At 44.7% G+C, this 20468-nt stretch overlaps 1 protein-coding gene across 2 annotated transcripts; it reads left to right on the forward strand.

Annotated features, from left to right (window-relative positions):
* Nucleotides 1-2126: 2126 nt before the first annotated feature.
* Nucleotides 2127-14860, forward strand: MSRB2 (methionine sulfoxide reductase B2). 2 transcript variants are annotated; one of them, XM_052804190.1, is made up of 5 exons: nt 2127-2237; nt 6929-7035; nt 8018-8094; nt 12099-12246; nt 13950-14860. In XM_052804190.1, the coding sequence occupies exons 1-5, from the start codon at nt 2129-2131 to the stop codon at nt 14055-14057; spliced, it is 549 nt and encodes a 182-aa protein (XP_052660150.1). In that variant the 5' UTR covers nt 2127-2128; the 3' UTR covers nt 14058-14860. The 2 variants fall into 2 exon arrangements, with proteins under 2 accessions (XP_052660150.1, XP_052660157.1); XM_052804197.1 differs by having other exon boundaries at nt 2147-2237; nt 6828-7035.
* Nucleotides 14861-20468: the final 5608 nt, after the last annotated feature.

Consider the following 20468-nt stretch of genomic DNA (forward strand, 5'->3'; position numbering starts at 1 on the left):
AGGCATGACAGGACAATGATTCGGTTTTTCAGCACTGAAGGTCTGAGAAATGAAATACCTCCAGCCGGGGGGGGTTGTTTTCCACTTGAGGAAGACCTGTCATGCTGGTTTGGAGGACTGCAGGTCAGGCTTTTGTTGGAGGGAAAAATGGAGGATCTGATCTGTCGGTGCACCACCTCAAATGTGGATCACGGCCGTTGGGATGAAAGGGATCTGCCTCTTCCACCACCGCGCTCATTTTAGTCAAGGAGCGGCTTGCAATAAAGTGGATAACGGAGAGGATGACGAGGCTAGGGCTGGCAAGCCTAATACCTTCTGCTCCCGCTGTGCCCCTGGGTGCATGGCCCTGGCACCCGCTCCCCTCCCCCAGCACCCGAGGAAGGTGGCACAGCAATGGACCTGTGTTGGTTCAGGTCCTACTGCCTCGAAACTGCTGCATTTTGGAATAGTACCAGTAACAGAGAGCTGCAAAGAAGATATTGGTGGTTCATTTTTTTATTGAATTTTGTCTTTAAAAAAAGCACCAGTTACATCAATGTCAATTACATTAAAACATGCAAGTTTCAGGACTAATCACTTTCTTTCACCCTTCTTCATTTCCCAGATACTTCAGGGAGAACTCCATTGATTACCTGTCCTCCTCAGCAGCAAACACCGCCTGAGACCAAGGCCAGGAATGCCTCTCTGCCATGGCTGAGCTGGAGACAGCAGCAGTGAGCCCTGGGAGCGACACCGTTGCCTGCCACTGCTTTCCAGCCCTAAGCCGTTTGCCAGAACTGGGGGAGCGTCAAATCGGGTGTCTCCTCTCCAAAGCCTCCCTAATGTGTCCCAAGTCCCTCCTAAACCATGGCTAAATGACTGATATAAGATGCCATAGGGGTAAGCTAGAAGGGGTTTGGAAAGATCTTTCTCTGATCTCCACTTCCCAAAATGGCTGAACATGGAAAAACATTGTCCTTCTGCCTACAGCGTAGACGCTGCCCTCTGCCAGCAGCGACAGCCCCGGCAAAGCCGTCTCCTCCCTGCCCAGCAGCTCTGCTCTCTTACCAACCCTGACTCATGGTCCTGAGGACTCACATCTCCAGGATTTTTATCGAGGTATGCTAGCTTCACTCCACCGTGTCTTATTATATAGGACAAAGCCATTAATGAAATGTGTGCCCCCCCTTCCCTGCTGCCGCAGACAGCAAATGCGATCATCTACGAGCCTTGCAGCTATCCGTCTTTTGGTGCACGGCTTTGTGGATCTGAGCAGAGGATTTGATTACAGCCATGGTACCAACCATACGCTGTGTTGGATGTCCTCGGCTGCCATTGAACTCATCGTCTTAGACATGAGGATGGTTCCATAAGGGTATGTGTGCTCAGGACTGATCACACAACACTATTTTTTAGCTTTGGTTTTGAAATTAGGCTAGAAGAATTAGACTAAAAAGAAAATAATTTTGTATTAAACACCAATATTAGCTTTGTTATCTGATGCAATCAAAGCAGTTCCTTCCACATCATTTAGTAATGATGAACTAATTCCGAATCAGAAATGGAGCTATTGGAAAAAAAGCAGACAACAGCATTAAGGCTTAACCTGGCAAACTGACTTGTGTTTAGGTCTACCTTTTAAGGACAGGAGCCCAAACTAAAATAAGTGTCCTATTACAGGTATATTTATAGGCCGAGTCAAAGCAGCTGTGACTGCAAATCACACCGTGTAAACAAGTAGCCACTTAGCACATCGCCTTCGCAATTACTTGATCAATACCTCTAAAAGCAATGCCTATAACATGCATTTAGGAGAGCAAGAGCACTTTTGCATGCAAATACCAGACTTGTTCTCCTTAACAACAACCTATAAGGGCTGCAAGCAAATGCTTCGACAGGATTTTGTCGTATTTACGGCTGCAGCGATCGTTCAATTTTTAAGCCTCTCAGTAAGAAGCTATCGAAACCTTTACCTGCAAGTGCTGCCTCGGTATTTAAGCAGGTACTTTACCAGTTGCTTTTATAAGGGGCAATTATTTAGGTTAAACACATGGATTAGACATGCAACCCGGCGGGGCGGGACCGGGAGAGACGCTGGCCACAGCCAAACAGCCGCGGCCGACATCTCCCCCGGTCCCGCCCCGCCGATATGGCGGCTTGTCTGCTCCGGAGGATGCTCGGGAACATCCTCCTCCTCCTCCGCTCCCTGCCGAGGAGCTCCGGTGATGGCTTGGCCCCCGCTGCCGGCGGTGGCACAGGTACCCTCTGCCCAGAGTATGGGAAGCGGGGGGGAAGGGCAGGAGCTGCCCTACAAAGGAGGGCATCCCCATTCCCAGTGTCCTCTAGCCGGTGGGAAAGGGCTAAGTCAGCCTGCTGTAGGTATTTCTCTTGAACTGGCAGGCTAACCTATAGTTTTTGTAGTTTAAACTGTAATTTTCAAATTCCATTTTTTCCCCCCAATATCACATCTGCATTGCAAGAGATGAGTCCAAGCAAGTGTTCATCACTCAGGAGCTGATTTCTTTGCAAGGATCCTATGCTGATGGGAGATAAACGTGGAGGTAGTTCCCCACCTCAGACTTTTTGATTAGGAAGGAATGAAACTCTTTTACTCATTGTTTTTCAGCCAATCTGTTAATTCTTTGCCAGCCCCATACCACCATAAATGTTCTGCATGGTGTGTACAGACTCATAGGAGGCATTGCTGGAGGTTTGCACCGTGATGGGTGTCCTGGGTTCAGCTGGGATAGAGTTAATTTTTACAGGAACCTGGGAGGTGGGGGGGCATAGCCGGGGCAGCCGACCTGAACTAGCCAAGGAGCTATTCCATACCATGTGACATCATGCTCAGTATATAAATGGGGAGCGGGCCGGGGGCAGGGCTCTCGACTTTCGGTGGCGGAGCGTCGGGTTCCAGGTGGTGAGCAGTTGCACTGTGCATCACTCTTTTTGTATATTCTTTCATTAGTACCGTTGTTGTTGTTGTAACTTCTCTTTTTTTTTGTGTTGTCCCAGTAAACTGCCCTTGTCTCAACCCTCGAGGTTCCAGGTTTTTTTCTTTTCTCTTCTCCGTCTCCTCCCTATCCCACCGGAGGGGGGCGGGAGGAGTGAGCGAGCGGCTGCGTGGTCCTTTGTTACCGGCTGGGCTGAAACCACGACAGTCCTTTTTGGCGCCCAACGTGGGGCACGAAGGGTTGAGATAATGACAGATCTGGCCAGAGCGTGTTGAAACAAATTTGTCATATGCATTTCTTATATTAGATAAATAGATGTTAGTCACAATGTTGATTCATTTGTTTACATGGTGGCGTTTTGTAAATTCTTATATGCTCTATGTATTGCCTGTAGTTACGTTTCTCACCTCTGGGAGAGTGATTGGGATTATCATTTTGCTGTACTGGGCAATGTCGACTTGTGAAATGATTACATCACTGGTCATGACGTTAAGCTGGTATCTGTACGAGGCAGTGATATCATTTCCATACTTCGGGCACCTTCTATCGGATTTTATTGGTAATTACACTCAATCCATGGGGAAGTTAGGGAGGGGATACTTCCCCCCATCCGTTCGCCTCCCTTCTCTCCTTCCGACTAATTACAACAGCTTTTGAGAATTTTGAATATCCTTGGGATGCGCAAGCCAGTGTGCTGTTAGTGCTATGCCTCCTGAATATGTTTCAGGTCTTGTTTAGGGCTACAAAAAGGGTCTTTAAGAGTACCACCCAGAGATCTGCCCCAAAGCTGGATATTCATGGGTGGCATGGCATGTGGGAGGATATGGGCAGGTATCTAGAGAACTTCTCACCTCCAGTGGCTTGGAAGTTCACTCCCGAACAACTACAGAACCCTCAGAAGTGGTTGGTACTGAAACACAGCTCCTCTTAGCACCCCGACTGCCAGTGCTGGGCTGGATGTTCAAAGGGAAAGTCTCCTCTACACATCATGCAACTGATGCCACGTGGAGTAAGTGGGCCGCACTGATCACACAACGAGCTCGCATAGGAAACCCCAGTCGCCCAGGAATTGTGGAAGTGATCACGGACTGGCCAGAAGGCAAAGATTTTGGAATGTCACCAGAGGAGGAGGTGACGCGGGCTGAAGAGGCCCCGCTGTATAATAAACTGCCAGAAAATGAGAGGCAATATGCCCTGTTCACTGATGGGTCCTGTCGCATTGCGGGAAAACATCAGAGGTGGAAGGCTGCTGTATGGAGTCCTACAAGACTAGTCGCAGAAACTGCTGAAGGAGAAGGTGAATCGAGTCAGTTTGCAGAGGTGAAAGCCATCCAGCTAGCATTAGACATTGCTGAAAGAGAGAAGTGGCCAGTGCTCTATCTCTATGCTGACTCATGGATGGTGGCAAATGCCCTATGGGGGTGGCTACAGCAATGGAAGCAGAGCAACTGGCAGCGCAGAGGTAAACCCATCTGGGCAGCCGCACTGTGGCAAGATATTGCTGTTTGGATAGAGAAGGTAGTGGTAAAAGTACGTCACGTAGATGCTCATGTACCCTAGAGTTGGGCCACTGAAGAACATCAAAACAACCAGCAGGCAGATCAGGCTGCCAAGATTGAAGTGTCTCAGGTGGACCTGGACTGGCAACGTAGGGGTGAGCTATTTATGGCTCAGTGGGCCCATGATACCTCGGGCCATCAGGGAAGAGATGCAACATATTGATGGGCTCGTGATCGAGGGGTGGACTTGACCATGGACACTATCGCACAGGTTATCCATGAATGTGAAACATGTGCTGCAATTAAGCAAGCCAAGCGGCTAAAACCCCTGTCGCATGGAGGGCGATGGCTGAAATATAAACAGTGGGAGGCCTGGCAGATTGACTATATCACACTCCCACGAACCCACCAAGGCAAGTGCCATGTGCTTACAATGGTGGAAGCAACCACTGGATGGCTGGAAACATATCCTGTGTCCCACACCACTGCCCAGAACACTATCCTGGGCCTTGAAGAGAAAGTTTTATGGCGACAAGGCACCCCAGAAAGAATCGAGTCGGACAACGGGACTCACTTCCAAAACAACCTCATAGACACCTGGGCCAAAGAACATGGCACTGAGTGCGTGTATCACACCCCTTATCACGCACCGGCCTCCAGAAAAATCGAACGATACGATGGACTGCTGAAAACTACATTGAGAGCAATGGGGGGTGGAACTTTCAAACATTGGGATACACATTTAACAAAAGCCACCTGGTTAGTTAATACTAGAGGATCCGCCAATCGGGCTGGCCCTGCCCAACCAAGACTTCCACATACTGTAGAAGGGGATAAAGTCCCTGTAGTGCGCATGAGGAGTATGTTAGGAAAGACAGTCTGGGTTAGTCCCCCCTCAAGCAGAGACAAACCCATCCAAGGGGTTGTTTTTGCTCAGGGACCTGGGTACACCTGGTGGATGATGCAGAAGGATGGGGAAGTTCGATGTGTACCTCAGGGAGATTTGATTTTGGGAGAGAATAGCCAGTGAATTAGGCTGTATGATATTTAACTGCTAAATAACCTGCCAATGTATGTCATTGTATCTATAGTGTCTATATGCCATATCAAGGGTATTACTGTAAGAATTACCCAAATGACTGAAGGATGGACTTTGAAACTGAGCCAACAGTGATAGAACTTGAACTGGCGCCCAGCAATTTCCTCAAGATCAACCTCTTCGAGCTGCAGGCCAAGGGTGTGGGTTGCACCAAATGTACCAGCCACAAGTTCCAGAGGCAGCATACAACAACCTAACACCTCACACCATCTCTCTTATCCTGAAGAACTGTTACAACAGATGGAGCCCCAAAGTCATGGACTAAATAAAATTGATGGACACATTGGAGGGATAGCCCATCGACTAAGGGAATACTATTTGGGGGGGGGGGCGGGTGTCCATATACATATGTGTATATAAGACAAGGAAAGTGGTAGTGGTTGATTGGAAAATGTAAGATCTGAGCATGATGTAGATGGTATAGAATAAGGGGTGGATAATGTCCTGGGATCAGCTGGGATAGAGTTAATTTTTACAGGAACCTGGGAGGTGGGGGGGCATAGCTGGGGCAGCCGACCTGAACTAGCCAAGGAGCTATTCCATACCATGTGACATCATGCTCAGTATATAAATGGGGAGCGGGCCGGGGGGAGGGCTCTCGATTTTCGGTGGCGGAGCGTCGGGTTCCGGGTGGTGAGCAGTTGCACTGTGCATCACTCTTTTTGTATAGTCTTTCATTCGTACTGTTGTTGTTGTAACCTTTTTTTGTGTTGTCCCAGTAAACTGCCCTTATCCCAACCCTCGAGGTTCCAGTTTTCTTTTTTCTTTTCTCTCCTCCATCTCCTCCCTATCCCACCGGAGGGGGGCGGGAGGAATGAGCGAGCTGCTGTGTGGTCCTTTGTTACCGGCTGGGCTGAAACCACGACAATGGGTGACTTCTGCTCTCCTGTTGTGGGTCCCTCACTTAACTGTGGCCCCATTTCTCTTGGGCTGTAGGTGTTGCTTTCTTTCAGTGCTCCTTCTTAGTACCGCTTTTCACTGAGGCCTGAGGAAGCTGGTAGTCTTTAATAGCTCATAAATGAGCATTAGTTCTGGTTTCTGAGGGTTTCCAAGAGGCAAACTGCCAAAACTTTCAGTGATACCCAGGGATGAGGAAGGAGCACCAGCAGACCAGAACAGAGGTCTGTGCTGGGAGAGTGGATGGTACCTTGGGTTGTAGGTGCCTGTTTCTGTTCAGACCCTTCCCAAGGAGTGTGCGGGGGCTGCTCTCCGTATGTAGCACACAGAATGGGAAGCAGATGCAAAGTCCTTCACTCGTCCCTGAACTGCCCTCCTGTGCTCTGTCTGTATCCACAGAAACTTTGGGAGAACTGAGGTGATGATGGAAAGCATCAATAGAGTCTAAGTTAAAATGGTGTTAAAAATAATACGGATTATCTTTCTATATCTAATTGAAGACACGGGCCTTCTGACTAAACAAGCTGAAGCAACTGTTGCTACAGACTGGAAAAAAAATTTGACTCCAGAGCAATTCTATGTTACAAGAGAAAAAGGAACTGAACCGGTAAGCAAAAGCACTAATGCTGGCCAAGATTGAGCCACCTCTTCTGCCTGCTGGCAGAAAAAAACCTGCTTTGGAGAGCTGTCACCACTCAGTTGCTTTGCAGGTTTTCCCCCGCCTTCCTCTGGATGAAAGTTAGACTCAACATACTGAACCGGGTAGATTTTGTTCTGACCCAGACTGGTTTGCAGATGAAAAAACATTCTGCATTCTTTTCATATTTTGTTTTTTTTCTGGGATACTTTACTGCCAGCTCAGCCATCTGTGTGGCAGTAGTGGAGGCCCCTCCAGAGGGGAGGAAGATCATATTTTTGTCCTGTAGTCTCCTTTTTTTTCACCATATGTACATTAGCCGTGGAAGTCTTATACATGGCACTCCATTCAGGAGCTGGGTTATCCCTCATGTGCCAGATCACCCACTCGCCTTGCCCCCACGCTTTGCTTCCTTCTGTGATGAAGGCCACGTAGCGTTGTGGGTGGAGTGCCGGCATCCCTAGCCCAGAGCCAGGGCTTCTGCACGTGTGGAGGGAGCATGTAGGGTGAGATTAAATCATGTGAACTGTGCCCAAATCCTTATCTGTAAAATAAGGATCCCAATTCCAGACCATGCAGGGAGGAGGAGAGTCCCTTTGTAGAGCCACTTTGAAGTTGTGGCACTCCATAGCAGAGCCCTGGTCTTTGGGATCCTGCACATTTCATAAGTTCCTCGGAGGTCACGACTCCAGCCCTGGTACCTGGGTGATTTATGCATCTGACTGGTCTCGAAGTTTCTGGGGGCAGGGGGTAGTCTTCACTATTAATCCAAAGGCATCCTCCCCTTCATTTCTTTAGGCTGCTGATGTTTGTTCTTCAAAGCCCCCCTGTGAAGCCTTCTTTTTATGGTTTTTCTCCTGTTTTGAATCTGATTCCTACATGCTTGTACCAGATGGTGAGCTTTTAAAGACCTGCATTATTAACTTCTCTTTTTTTCTTCCTTTTTAAAAAGCCATTTAGTGGGATCTATCTGAATAACACAGAATCGGGAATATACTACTGCATGTGCTGCAATGCCCCACTGTTCAGGTAACATCCTTTAGATTTCACAGCATCCTTAAAATGACCTAACTGTGGCAGGAGGGGCAGTGTCTTTTCATGAGAGGAATGGAAAGTGTAGGTCAGAAGAACAATCCTTTGGTGCCAGAGTGCAACATATACAATTTCCAGGATACCTGTGGTGATACAGGTACATGGTATGCCCTTTTCTTGAGCATATGAGGGTCTCCAGTGGCCAGCAGATGGTAGTTGCTACATAGAGTCTGCCTTTCTCTCCTGCCACACACACTGTCCTTTTTGGTTGATACTAATTCTCTGTTTAAGAGGTCCCTAAGCCACAAGCTGCCACAAAATACGTGTATTTATGCATGATCATAATCACCATATGTTTGCTCTGTTCTTGTGCTCTTCCATAGTCACCTTCTGCCACCCTTGCTACTGGGCTAGAGAGACCTCTGCTCTGCCTTAGTCTACCTGTTGTTGCGTTCTTAATGCTGGGTCCCTCATACTGGAGCTAAGACCTCCTCTTCACCGCCACCCCCTTCTTGTTCCCTAAACTAAATTCCATTTTTTTTTGCCTTTTTCCTTACATCTACTTTTTAAAACCCGACTGCAAACGACTGCGCTATTAACCTCTGTGCTCTTTACAATACTATGTATTTTGCAACTTCATTAAAGTCTAAGTAAAAGGAAATAGATTCCCTTGGAGTAGGATCTGTTCTGTGTAACTGAACCAGAAAAGACAGGTCCTCATATTTTTGATCTAGAAAATAGCCTTTATTTATTCCCAACTGAGAGTTCAATGGAGTACGGCTGATATGCCCGGTTTTATGAAGACTTTAAAGGATGCATCACAGATCAGAACTTCAAATGGGAAGTTAAGGAACAAGAGATCTGGATGGTAAGAAAGGGGGGAAAATGTAATGGCTGTATTAAAAATAAAACTAAACTAAGCAATTAAATGGTAAAATTGGAGGCTGATAGTTGTGAACAGTTAGTTTTCCTTTGGCCAAGTACAGAAAACCATTGTTATGCAAATGAACATTTGCTTAAATGTATTTTTTTCTGTAGAGGTTTGCTAATAAACACTTTTAAATAAATTTATTTCAGAAGCTAGTGCAGCATTGCAGAATATTCTGAAGACAAATACAAAACCTAAAAATACCTCTGGAAAATTCAGATAAATTAGATAAATTTTAAATTACTAAGCTGTGGAAAAGTTTCTTCAATTTCTTCAAATGTTCCTTCGGTTTAGGCATCCTTTATATTAGAAAATAGATACTGACAGGCCAACATGAAGAGAGATGAGCACTGGAGGGAATTGTGTCTGCTGCTAAACTAATAACAAAACAACAATATAACCAAACAGTCAGGCTGCTTTTGCAGTATCCAGCTCTCGGAGAATATAGGTACCTTTGTTTAAAGCATAAAATAATGCTGAGCCTTACAGACTGATACAGGAAAATAAAATAAACCCCCCAAACTTAGAGAAAAAACCTTTTAAGAAAATTGAAAATTATTAAATGTGCAAAATGGGCTCAAAATGTATTTTCCATGAATGCATTATGTTTGGAGGACACTCACAATGAGGGGGCAAAAAAAGGTATTTGATAAGAGATGGATTCATCATGTTTATTTCCTAGTGCATTAAAAATGTTCTCTCTTTTTCAAATGCATTAGATCATTAGCTACAGGTAAACATGAAGCATTTCCTCCTTTCTTTCAAAGTATATGTGTGTGTGTACATTTATACCAGAATTTATTACCTTCTGCTACCAAATATTTATTTGAAAGAGTTGGAAATACACGGAACAAACCCCTAACCTTTATAGATAGCAAATTGTGGTGCTTTAATGAAATCTCAAACCTTCAGCGAACCATAAACCTACAGCTGAGATTCATACAGCAAAAAGCACTTTTTAGAATTATCTGGATTCCATCTAGGACGACTGAAATAGGGATCAAAGTAAATGACATGTGCTGGAGGAATGGTGTGTCGAAGGCTAATCTAATGCATATGTTTAGGGAAAGTCCATTTATCCATAAATTAAGTGGTGAAATACTTCAAAGGACAAATATGATCTTGAACAGCAATATTTTTGGGTACTAAAATGTTTCTATTAGGGAATCTAAGTGATATTATTGTTAGTAAAACCACACAGAGACCATTTCTGTTGAGAGCTAGTTTAACAGCTCAAAAGATTGATCCTTTAGCAGTGGAAAACATCTACAATAAACTGAAGTATTGTGAGCGGCATGTAAAGGATGGAGTCAGGCAGGGTCAGATGCAAAACCCACATAGCATTGAAGACCTTCCTTGACTCTACAGGGTTTCAGAGAGGATCCTCGTATCTATATATGAATAAGCAGAAGGATCCCTGTGTCAAAAAATGAAGATTTCTGATTGAAATCTTTTGAAAATAAAAAAGAAACAGCACACGTATATGTCAGGGAAACCCAGAAGTCATGTGTGGACATTTATATTCCCCCAGGTTATTCTTTGGGACTCTGTGGCTGGTAGGCACAGTGTTTGTGTGGTTTTGTAGCAAGGAAGGCAGGGAGCCCTCTTTGGCTGGAAAGAAATAGGCCTGGAGCCCTAAATACCTTCTCGTGCAAATGCAGAGTCTACAAACTGCATTTGCTTCGGTCCAGCCTGCTTCTGTGCTGTGTCTTATTTCTCCCCAGTTTTATGGAGGGAAGGAGGTAGGAGAGCATTTCTGATGGGTCTTTGTGGATTGATGGAAAGGACTGAGCAACAGCCCCCACAAAAACTAGCCTTTGGTCATTCTGTGTTTGCAAATCCTCTTTTATTTCCACAGTTGCAATGCTCAGAGACAGCCCTGTAGAATTAATTACAAAATGCATGCTGAAGCATGCACTGTTCTTCTTTGGATTGGATCTTTTAAGCTTTTTGCCCAGCTTGTTTGCCTTGCCTTGTCTTTCTAAAAGGCACTGCAAGTAAGATTTTCAGATTTTTCTCCACTGTATTAATATCCCACCAAAATACACATGATATGTAGTAGATATCTTGCTTTAAATTCTGTATTGACTAATGGACTAATCCCCTTGATCACAGAAAAGCTGCTGGTGTTGGTGTCTCCATCCACCACTAGATGCCAGTAAGAGCATTTGGTTTGTGAAACTGGGATAAAACAAGGGAAATCAGGAGGAACCGGTTACGGTGGGTCTCCAGACCACTTACCCTAGTAGTATGAGAGTGTGTCTTCATTTCTCGCTCAAACTCACACTAGGTCGGTCACTCTTCGCTGGGAGAAAGTACTTACTGCTATCAAAGCTTGCACAACTTTAAATAGGAGGGATTGTCTCACTTCTGTATGCTAAATCCCCAAAATATTTTCTGATCATATTTTCCAATATGATCTAGGTTTTAATATGCAACTAAACAGGGTTGGTAATTCTGGATGTTAACAGGAGGCACCCACAAGCTGACAGTGTGTAGTACTGTTTCTGATTGCTGCAATTATCCCTTGCGAAAAGTAGATATTTTTGCTGTGAGGATTTGTCATTGGTTGATTGATGATTTGAGCAAGGCTCTATTTGATTTTCCAAACCGGTTTGATGGCTGACTGTAAGGCAAAGCCATCATTGGACGTGAGCCTGGTCTGGTGAGCCAACCCAGCCATTTTTCATACTTCGTTTCTTCCTGTAAACTCTCTTCTCTGAGGTTGCGCTGTACTGGGCCAGGCTTCGAACTGCAACTTTGCAGGTGTAATTCAGCTAAACAATGTGCTCAGTTGTTGGAAAAACCTATTTGCAAGCTTTATGAAATGCCAACCCATCAGTGAAGCAGAAACGGTGAGGCAAAAGCTCCTGTTGTGTGCTAATCAAGAATTCCCTTTGGAAAAGAGCTTCCAGCACAGTTTGATGCCAGTGAGAAAACTTCTACTGTGCCAAACATTATTAATAGTAGTACAAGACAGGGATGAGGAAAAAAGCCAATGTTCTTATTAAAAACAGACCTTTTTGTAACATCTCTGTTATTAATTAACAAGAAAATACGGTTTTCACTATAGCTCAGAAAAGAAGTACAATTCTGGGACTGGATGGCCATCATTTTCTGAGGCTTATGGTACTCGTGGCAGAGATGAAAGTAATACCAATATCATGAGACGACCAGAGAACTCATCGGGATCAATTAGAACTGAAGTCATCTGCAGACAGGTGTGTTTATTTTGGAGGTGATACCCAAAGACTCAAATCTTAACAAATAAGTTTTCCTTGTGCCCATGAATGAATCTACCTAAACACAGCAGTGAGAATTACAGTATCACTGGAACCTTTCTGTCTCACTTTTTCGTATGAAACACATGAGTAGAGTTCGAAGTATCAAATATAGGCAGTCGGTTTGGGGTGAAGAAAATGATGTGACTGGGGAGAGTAGTTGTGTAAGTATAGCCAGGGGCTGGAGTTTAGACAGAAGATTTATTCAGAGGACCTCAGGTGAACTGCTGGATGTGGCAACAGATAGTAGAAGGGACTCTGAGATTTAGTTTGCACATTTGCCCCATCACAGGGGCAGTTCTTCTTAATTCAGTCCTGCTAAATGTTTACTGAAGCTGTTCTTAAAATATGTGGTTTTGGAGACTCCATGGCCTTACTAGGTAATGGGTTGTAACCTTCGTGTCTTCCTACTGTTGGTTAGACACTGGGGAAAACAAGTTTGCTTTGCAGCAGTTAAAGCTTATTACTACTTGCCCTGCACAGCAGTGGTGGTGCCCCGCATATTCACAGCTATCTTCTGTGGGTTCTCTTATTTGACAGAAGCCACCCTTCTATTTTGGGTAGATATTCTGACTCCCTCAGTCAATCTCTCTTCTAGACTAGAAAGGCCCAGTTCCTTCAACTGTTCCTTTTTATGCGGTGGTTTTTAGAGCGCTGATCGTCTTGTTGCTCTATTTTGCACTCCTTCCAATTGATCCTTTTCCTTCTTGAAGTACAGTGCAAAGCTGGACATAGTGCTGCAGGTGGGCCTAGCCTGCATCAGAGATTAATGGCTGTTTAGGTGCGTTATAGATAGCGTTCCTGTCCTTGCACCTTTACCTTTCCACAGCCTATGACCCATACTTGTTTTGGGACCTGCTGTAATACCCAGGTCCTTTTCTAAAGAACTGCCACCCCTAACCAGTTCTTTCCAACCCAACATCTGTGCTGTTTATTACATTTGTTAAGATATAAAAGTATGCAATTGAGCTTAATGAATTGCATCTTGGGCTCTTTTTGTGTGTGTGTGTGTGTGTGTGTGTGTGTGTGTGTGTGTGTCTGTTTTTCCCAAACTGTTAAGATTGCTAATACTGTCCTCCAGTGTGCTTGCAGCCCCTTCTAGCAGGATTAGGTATTATCTGCAAACGTAACAAGCATTTGCTGCAGTCCATTATCATGGTAGAGATCATGTTTGCAGTAATTTCCAGCAATCACCTTTCAACAACGCCAGCTGAAGACAACCTTCCAATTTTATAATGAGCCATTGATAGCTATTCTGAGTCTAATTTTTTCCCATCAATAATTTTGGGGGCGAAATCCTCAGTTGACCTGTGAGAAGGACCTATAGTGACTGTCTCAATTAACCTGAAATTTTCATTATATATTGAGATGTCTAGATCCCATTTATTTCCTATAGTTTCTGGCATTAGTATCTTTTGACTTCCTCTTCTGGGATCTGCTTGTTTGGGGGCAGATATTCACCCGCTGGCCAGGGGTGATTACTGCAGGATGTATTTCTAGTCTCTTCCCAAGACGCCCCCACCCACCCAACTCAACAGTGAATTCATCATACAAGTTTCTTAATTCAGGATAGCACGGTAGATACCAGCATGATGTTGGTCCATAATTGCAGTGGTAATAATGGTACATAATTTCTGTTGCAGTGTGACGCCCATCTAGGCCATGTGTTTGATGATGGTCCCACACCTTCTGGGCAGAGGTTCTGTATCAACAGCGTTTCATTAAACTTCAAACGAGGCTCTGGTCAGTGAGACATGGATCTCTGTGGCTTACAGAACATCCTTTCACTGCTTATACAACAGCCTTGTGAAAAACTCTCGTGCTTTTAATATAGAACTCAAATTTTAGTACTTACACCATTGCAGCTTTGCTTTCCAGCTGTTATCAGTGTTGACAAAATACATATATTTGTGGTAACTCTTTGGCAGTCTGCCTTTTCATGGTTAGTGTGATGTAAGTGTTGATCTGTTTATTGTATTTTTTTAATTAAAAAAAATCTATGCAATAGTACACATTCATAACTATCATCATTAACTGTATTGAGGCTGCTGAAATGAAGTGCTCTTCTGCACCTGACTTTGCCTATGCTGAACAGTAGATGTGGCACCCAGGAATACAGAGGTACAGGGCTGATCATGCCGGAGCTTTTACTTCTGTAAAATCATCATAGCTTTCTAAGGGGAAGCAAAAATAACATGAATCTCCAAATAAGGTTTGAGGGTTGTTTTTTTTCCCCTGATGTGAGAGACCTTTAGCCAAGCCAAGTGACTTTTCTGTGAACACATAAAAGCAAAGTCCTGAAGGAAGGCCTAATTAAAACTATTTCAGGCAACGGAACCAGTGGAGACTTGGAGTCTTTCTTCTTTTAAATCAATGACTTTGATTCTGTGTCCAATAGCAGAGCTGAAGAAGGGTTTGCTCCAGGAACTTCCTCTTACAGAAATAATATGATAATAATGTAGCGATCTGTGTAATATCTCCAGACTTCTGTTATCACTTGTGTATTGCAGAATCTGAAAATAAAAATGAATGTGAAATTTAATGTATTTGGGGGGGGAAAAATCAGCATCAAAAAACATGTTCAGTAAAGTGATGCTTTTGTTGAAAACATGCCTTGTCTGTTCTTCCTTGTACAAGTTTGTAAATACTTCTATATTCTCCCAAGCATTGTCACTATGGTTTGCTGTAACAGAAAAATAAATTGTATGTTTGTGAAACTGAGCTTTCCTGCTTTCAGATTTTTTTCCAGATAAAATAATCTCTGAGTCAGAACATCAGCTTCACTAAACTGGCTGATTTTAAATGCTTCCCTGCTGAGAGTTACTAGGCAACATCTCATTTGGCTTTACCTATAACAGGCTGTTTCCATTCTGCCCACTTTGGTTGCCTCAGTAATAAAAAGGGTGTGTTCATTTACTAGTGTAGTCTTAAAACTGTTTAATGTCTTCAGAAAATGGACCTCTATTGCACTGAATTTACTTTTGCTCCTTCTGTCTTGGAGCTCTGCAGTTTTTCATCCTTCTGTACTTCCTACAGGAGAACTCTACAATCTCTTAACTTTTAAAAACATCATAGGAAGACAGTGATCACTACAGCCAACCTAAACCAGAATGGCACAAAGGCTACCAGAGATGTGAAGCAGCATGAATGAAGCAGACGCTGCTGCTGGTTTTATGTAGTGTCATAGATGGTGATGGTCACATTGTCATCAGAGGTGTCTGTTAACAGCACCAGCATGCTGCTTGTCGTGTCTGTGCTGCATCATGCTCTGCCATGCAGAGATGCCCTTGCATGACCTATTGCTATCACCTGCCTGCTCTGACCAGGATGTACATGCCCAGCCTGCTCAGGTCTCTGCTCCCAAGAGTCTGCACAGGTTGTACAGAAATCACCATCCTCCCGTGCTCTGAATTCATTACCCCCCTATCCTGATATACTTTCATTCACTGGTGGGGGGTTTTTTCCTTAAAATCTATCACAGCTACTGGAAAAGGGGTTTGGCCCTTACAGGCATTCTTTAGTCAGGCAGCCCTCTGCCCTCTCCTCACCTTTCCCATCAGGAGAGGGTTGTCTCAGAAAGGAGCGTGACTAGAAGGTGTCCCCAGCTGGACTCCTGTATTCAGCCAGGTGCTGGTGGAGAAGCCAGCACCTGCCTCAGTACAGTGACTTTTGGCTGGGATACAAAATTGAAATGCTCCTTGTTTCTGCAAATGGCAGAAAGTAGGAGGACAGCTAGAAAAATACCTGTTTCTTGCCTGTCCCCACAGATAGCACGTCTCACTGACACCTTCTACGGATGAGACCGAATGCCGTACAAACAAAACATACCATGGAGCTAAAAAAACAAGTATCCATACACAGACTTGTGTGCAAACCACACTCAGTTTAGCACCTTGGATGTACATGGTTGGAGACCAACTCTCAGTGAACCGGCAAGTTAGTAACTGTTACTGACAGAGGAAGTTTGCCTGAGCAGAGAGCGCATTTATTTTACACCTATGAACATCATTGTATGCAACTGGACATTTGGGCTGAGCAGCAGCTGGTCCTTCCTCACTCATACAGCAGGATGACCTGTGCAAAGAGACCTGTAAGGCCCCCGTTTAGCTCGTGCAGTGTTAATTACAGATACGTAATCATATGAACAGACCCGTATCTTCAAGGACAGTACCTGACCTGCACTACACTGATGTGTCACCAAACAAACAGCATAAAGCACAACTCTACTGCCCCAGAGAAACCAGACACTGAGCTAAGCAACCCTGTTCTGCTTATTCAAATTAAAATGGGGGAAAGAGGAAGGTTTGGCTCTCACCATGTGTGTAAAATCAGAGTAATGGCACATCACCTTTCAATGTGGCTGTGTATCCCACAGTTTGGAGTAGCTATACTGAGAGGACTTTGAATATCCTGCCCCTTACACTTCACTGTAAATCTAAAAGTGTTTAGATGTCTGTATGTACCCATGTCTATGTATCAGTAGGGAAACAATTTTGCTTTGCAAGCATGGCCAGTAGTCAATTTGGAATAAAACCCAAAATCAACAGAAGCCCTCTTATCAGTCCCAGCTCTCCCCATTGCGGGCAGTTTGCACCTCTTCTATTAAAACACAGCCATGCAAATGAATGATGGAGGACTGAGCAGAGGAAAAGGGAAGGGGGTAGGTAAGGGAGGAATGAGTGGAGGAAATGGGTATGAACCTCTTGAATTAGCTCTTCTGATGCTTTTTTTGGCAATGTCTGACTCTTGCATTCTGTGCTGTATCAGATAGTGGCTGCAATCTTGAGTAGTGTAGTGGAGATAAGGCAGAGATTTTTTCACTGATCCATCTTTTTATTACTTTATCACTTGTGAAAAATGATATGGATCAGATGGGTTACTCCTCAGTGGTCCTTTATGAAATGGCATATTTGACAGCCTTGTTTTCTATTGTTTGTCTTACAGTGCAAGATGGGGGAGAAGGGCCATGTTCATTTGGATGCAAGTTAATTATCTCTTGAGCTGAGCATTACTGTTGTTAGGTTAACAATTAATTTTGAGGATGTGCCAAGATCCGCCTGTATAAAACTGCAAGCTGTCTGTGTCTTTGGTTTTACCATTCCCTCTGCTGGCTTTTTATTCTCTACAGAGGAGAGAGAGAGAGAGAGAGAGACCTTATCGCTCTCTACAACTACCTGAAAGGAGGTTGTAGTGAGGCAGGTACTGGTCTCTTCTATCAAGTAACTAGCGATAGGATGAGAGGAAATGGCCTCAAGTTGCACCAGGGGACGTTTAGATTGGATATTAGGAAAAATTTCTTTACTGAAAGGGTTGTCAGGAATTGGAACAGGCTGCCCAGGGAAGTGGTGGTGTCACCATCCGTGGAGGTGTTCGAAAAATGCATAGACGAGGCACTTCAGGACATGGTTTAGTGGGCATTGTAGTGTTGGGTTGACGGTTGGACTCAATGATCTTAAAGGTCTTTTCCAACCTAAATGATTCTATGATTCTATATCAGCTCAAACTTCTATTTTTCATTTTTAAGATCTATCACAGCTTGGTCCCACCTTGTGTGTTGTCTCAGACATGCTGATGGTACTGGCCTGTGCTCTGATGGTAGTGTCTGCCTTTGAAAATTTAAGGTCAAGTTTTCTTCAAATACATTTGTGCTTGTATTGGCTTTGTGTGGCAAGGTTTTGGTAGTGGGGGGGGTTACAGGGGTGGCTTCTGTAAGAAGCTGCTGGAAGCTTCCCCTGTGTTCGAGAGAGCCCATACCAGCTGGCTCTAAGACAGACCCGCTGCCAGCCAAGGCCAAGCCAATCAGCGGTAGTGGTAACGCCTCTGTGATAACATTTTTAAGAACGAAAAAAGTTGGGACGGAGGAAAATGGCAGCCGGAGAGAGGAGTGAGAACATGTAAGAGAAACAACCCTGCAGACACCAAGGTCAGTGAAGAAGGAGGGGGAGGAGATGCTCCAGGCGCCGGAGCAGAGATTCCCCTGCAGCCCGTGGGGAAGACCATGGTGAGGCAGGCTGTCCCCCTGCAGTCCATGGAGGTCCACGGTGGAGCAGATATCCACCTACAGCCCGTGGAGGACCCCACGCCGGAGCAGGTGGGTTCCCGAAGGAGGCTGTGACCCCGTGGGAACCCCCCGCTGGAGCAGGCTCCTGGCAGGACCTGCGGATCTGTGGAGCAAGGAGCCCACGGAGCAGGTTTTCTGGCAGAACTTGTGACCCCGTGGGGGACCCACGCTGGAGCAGTCTGTGCCTGAAGGACTGCACACCGTGGAAAGGACCCATGCTGGAGCAGTTTGTGAAGAACTGCAGCCCGTGGGAAGGACCCACGTTGGAGAAGTTCGTGGAGGACTGTCTCCCGTGGGTGGGACCCCACGCTGGAGCAGGGGAAGAGTGTGATGAGTCCTCCCCCTGAGGAGGATGAAGCGGCAGAAAATAACGTGTGATGAACTGACTGTAAACCCCATCCCCGTCCCCCTGTGCCGCTGGGGGGCTGGTAGAGAATCCGGGAGTGAATTTGTGCCCGGGAAGAAGGGAGGGGTGGAGGGAAGGTGTTCTGAGATTTGGTTTTATTTCTCATTACCCTACTCTGGTTGATTTGTAAAAAATTGAGTTAATTTTCCCCAAACTGAGTCTGTTTTGCCCATGACGGTAATTGGTGAGTGATCTCTCCTGTCCTTATCTTGACCCACAAGCTCTTTGTTATATTTTCTCTCCCCTGTCCAGCTGAGAAGGAGGGGGAGTGATAGAACAGCTCTGGTGGGCACCTGGCGTTCCAGCCAGGGTTAACCCATCACAGTGCTTTATCTTGGGCTGCCAAAACCAAAGAGGAGATCCATCTGAGACTCTGCAAGGCCACTTAGTCACCCTGCCTCTTCCTGGTCTCCTCTCTGAAATTCACATCTCTCAGTATGCACATAGAGCACATCTAAGCAACTGGTGTACTCCAACAGTTACAGCAGCCATAATGATGCCACTGTTACCTTGTGCTTCATGCATCTACCAGGGGAATCCACGTGATATTTCTTATCATGTATTTGAGCTTATCTCTCATGATGATGCCTTTACATGAACTAATTTTAGGTCTATCAACAGAGCTGTTGACATTTATGGTCTCATCCCCATGTGATGTAAACTGCTGGACATTCAGGACTTCTGACTGTAAGCTCTTTGAGGCAGGGAACTTCATTATCGTCTGTGTCTGTGGTATCAGCCACACCAGGACAGATCCTAGCTAAAAGCCCAAAGTGTTACAAGGTCATGAATAATAAAGACCAACAATAATGGAAGACACTATTAAAGAGTATCATAGGCTACAAGAACTTCCTTGTGTATCTGCACGGACTTTGTTCCACCAGAGCGAATAAAGAGCAGTTGCTTCTCTGAGCTGAATATACTCTGCCAGGCAACTGCAGATTTATGTTCCATCCTTCACATCTGAGAAGTTTTTCAACATTGTTATTTCATTAATTAGTTTCAATGATGATACTTTTTACCCCATTGTGGTTTTAAATAACCTTTTTATAAATTTTTTTAAATCCTAATTGAGGTTTCTACATCAAAATCTTAAGAGATTTTAACATCTTAAACTATTTAAAGCCTTTCTTAGTCTTTGCAGCATTTCTACAAGGCAAGTAATTATTCTCAATTTTACTGAGGGAAGACTTGATGAGAAGAATTTAACTGACTTGCTCAAGACTACAAATCGAATTTGCAGCCAAGGCAGAATTAGATTCTGCATGGCTCCTAACAGCCTCCAGTTCTTCAGACCCTGCTTTTTCTAAAACTTGTGTTGGTACTTGATTGCTTGGAGGGGGGGATTATCAAAAGAGAGGAGGTAAAATTAGTTTATGTTTTTCCAGCTATGGTATTAAAACCAAAGCTAAGCCAACTAGGGCAGCTTTGGTACATGAAGAGCAGTACCTGACCTCTTTGTCAGAGCAAAGGTGGTACACACTTGTTTAGGAATTAGGTCGCTGTATTCTCTAGGTGTGCTGCATATTGCCACGCAGTCTAAAATGAACCAATGTTCTTTATGTTCCAAGACAGCTTTAGGTAGAAATGACGCAAGGCAGCTTGCTAACAGTAACAACTTTGCCTGGGAGGCAGCATGGCTTTTTTGTGAGCACAGAGAGAAGATAGGAAAGAAGGAGCAGATTACTCTTATAT

Source organism: Harpia harpyja, chromosome 1, assembly GCF_026419915.1.
Source record: "Harpia harpyja isolate bHarHar1 chromosome 1, bHarHar1 primary haplotype, whole genome shotgun sequence".
Classification (NCBI taxonomy): domain Eukaryota; kingdom Metazoa; phylum Chordata; class Aves; order Accipitriformes; family Accipitridae; genus Harpia; species Harpia harpyja.

Excerpts from the sequence above, each read along its gene's own strand:
- MSRB2 (XM_052804190.1), top strand. The coding sequence starts at position 2,129 with ATGGCGGCTTGTCTGCTCCGGAGGATGCTCGGGAACATCCTCCTCCTC. Across the intron at positions 8,095-12,098 it reads TGCAATGCCCCACTGTTCAG|CTCAGAAAAGAAGTACAATT; the intron begins GTAACATCCTTT and ends TTTTCACTATAG. Across the intron at positions 12,247-13,949 it reads CTGAAGTCATCTGCAGACAG|TGTGACGCCCATCTAGGCCA; the intron begins GTGTGTTTATTT and ends TTTCTGTTGCAG.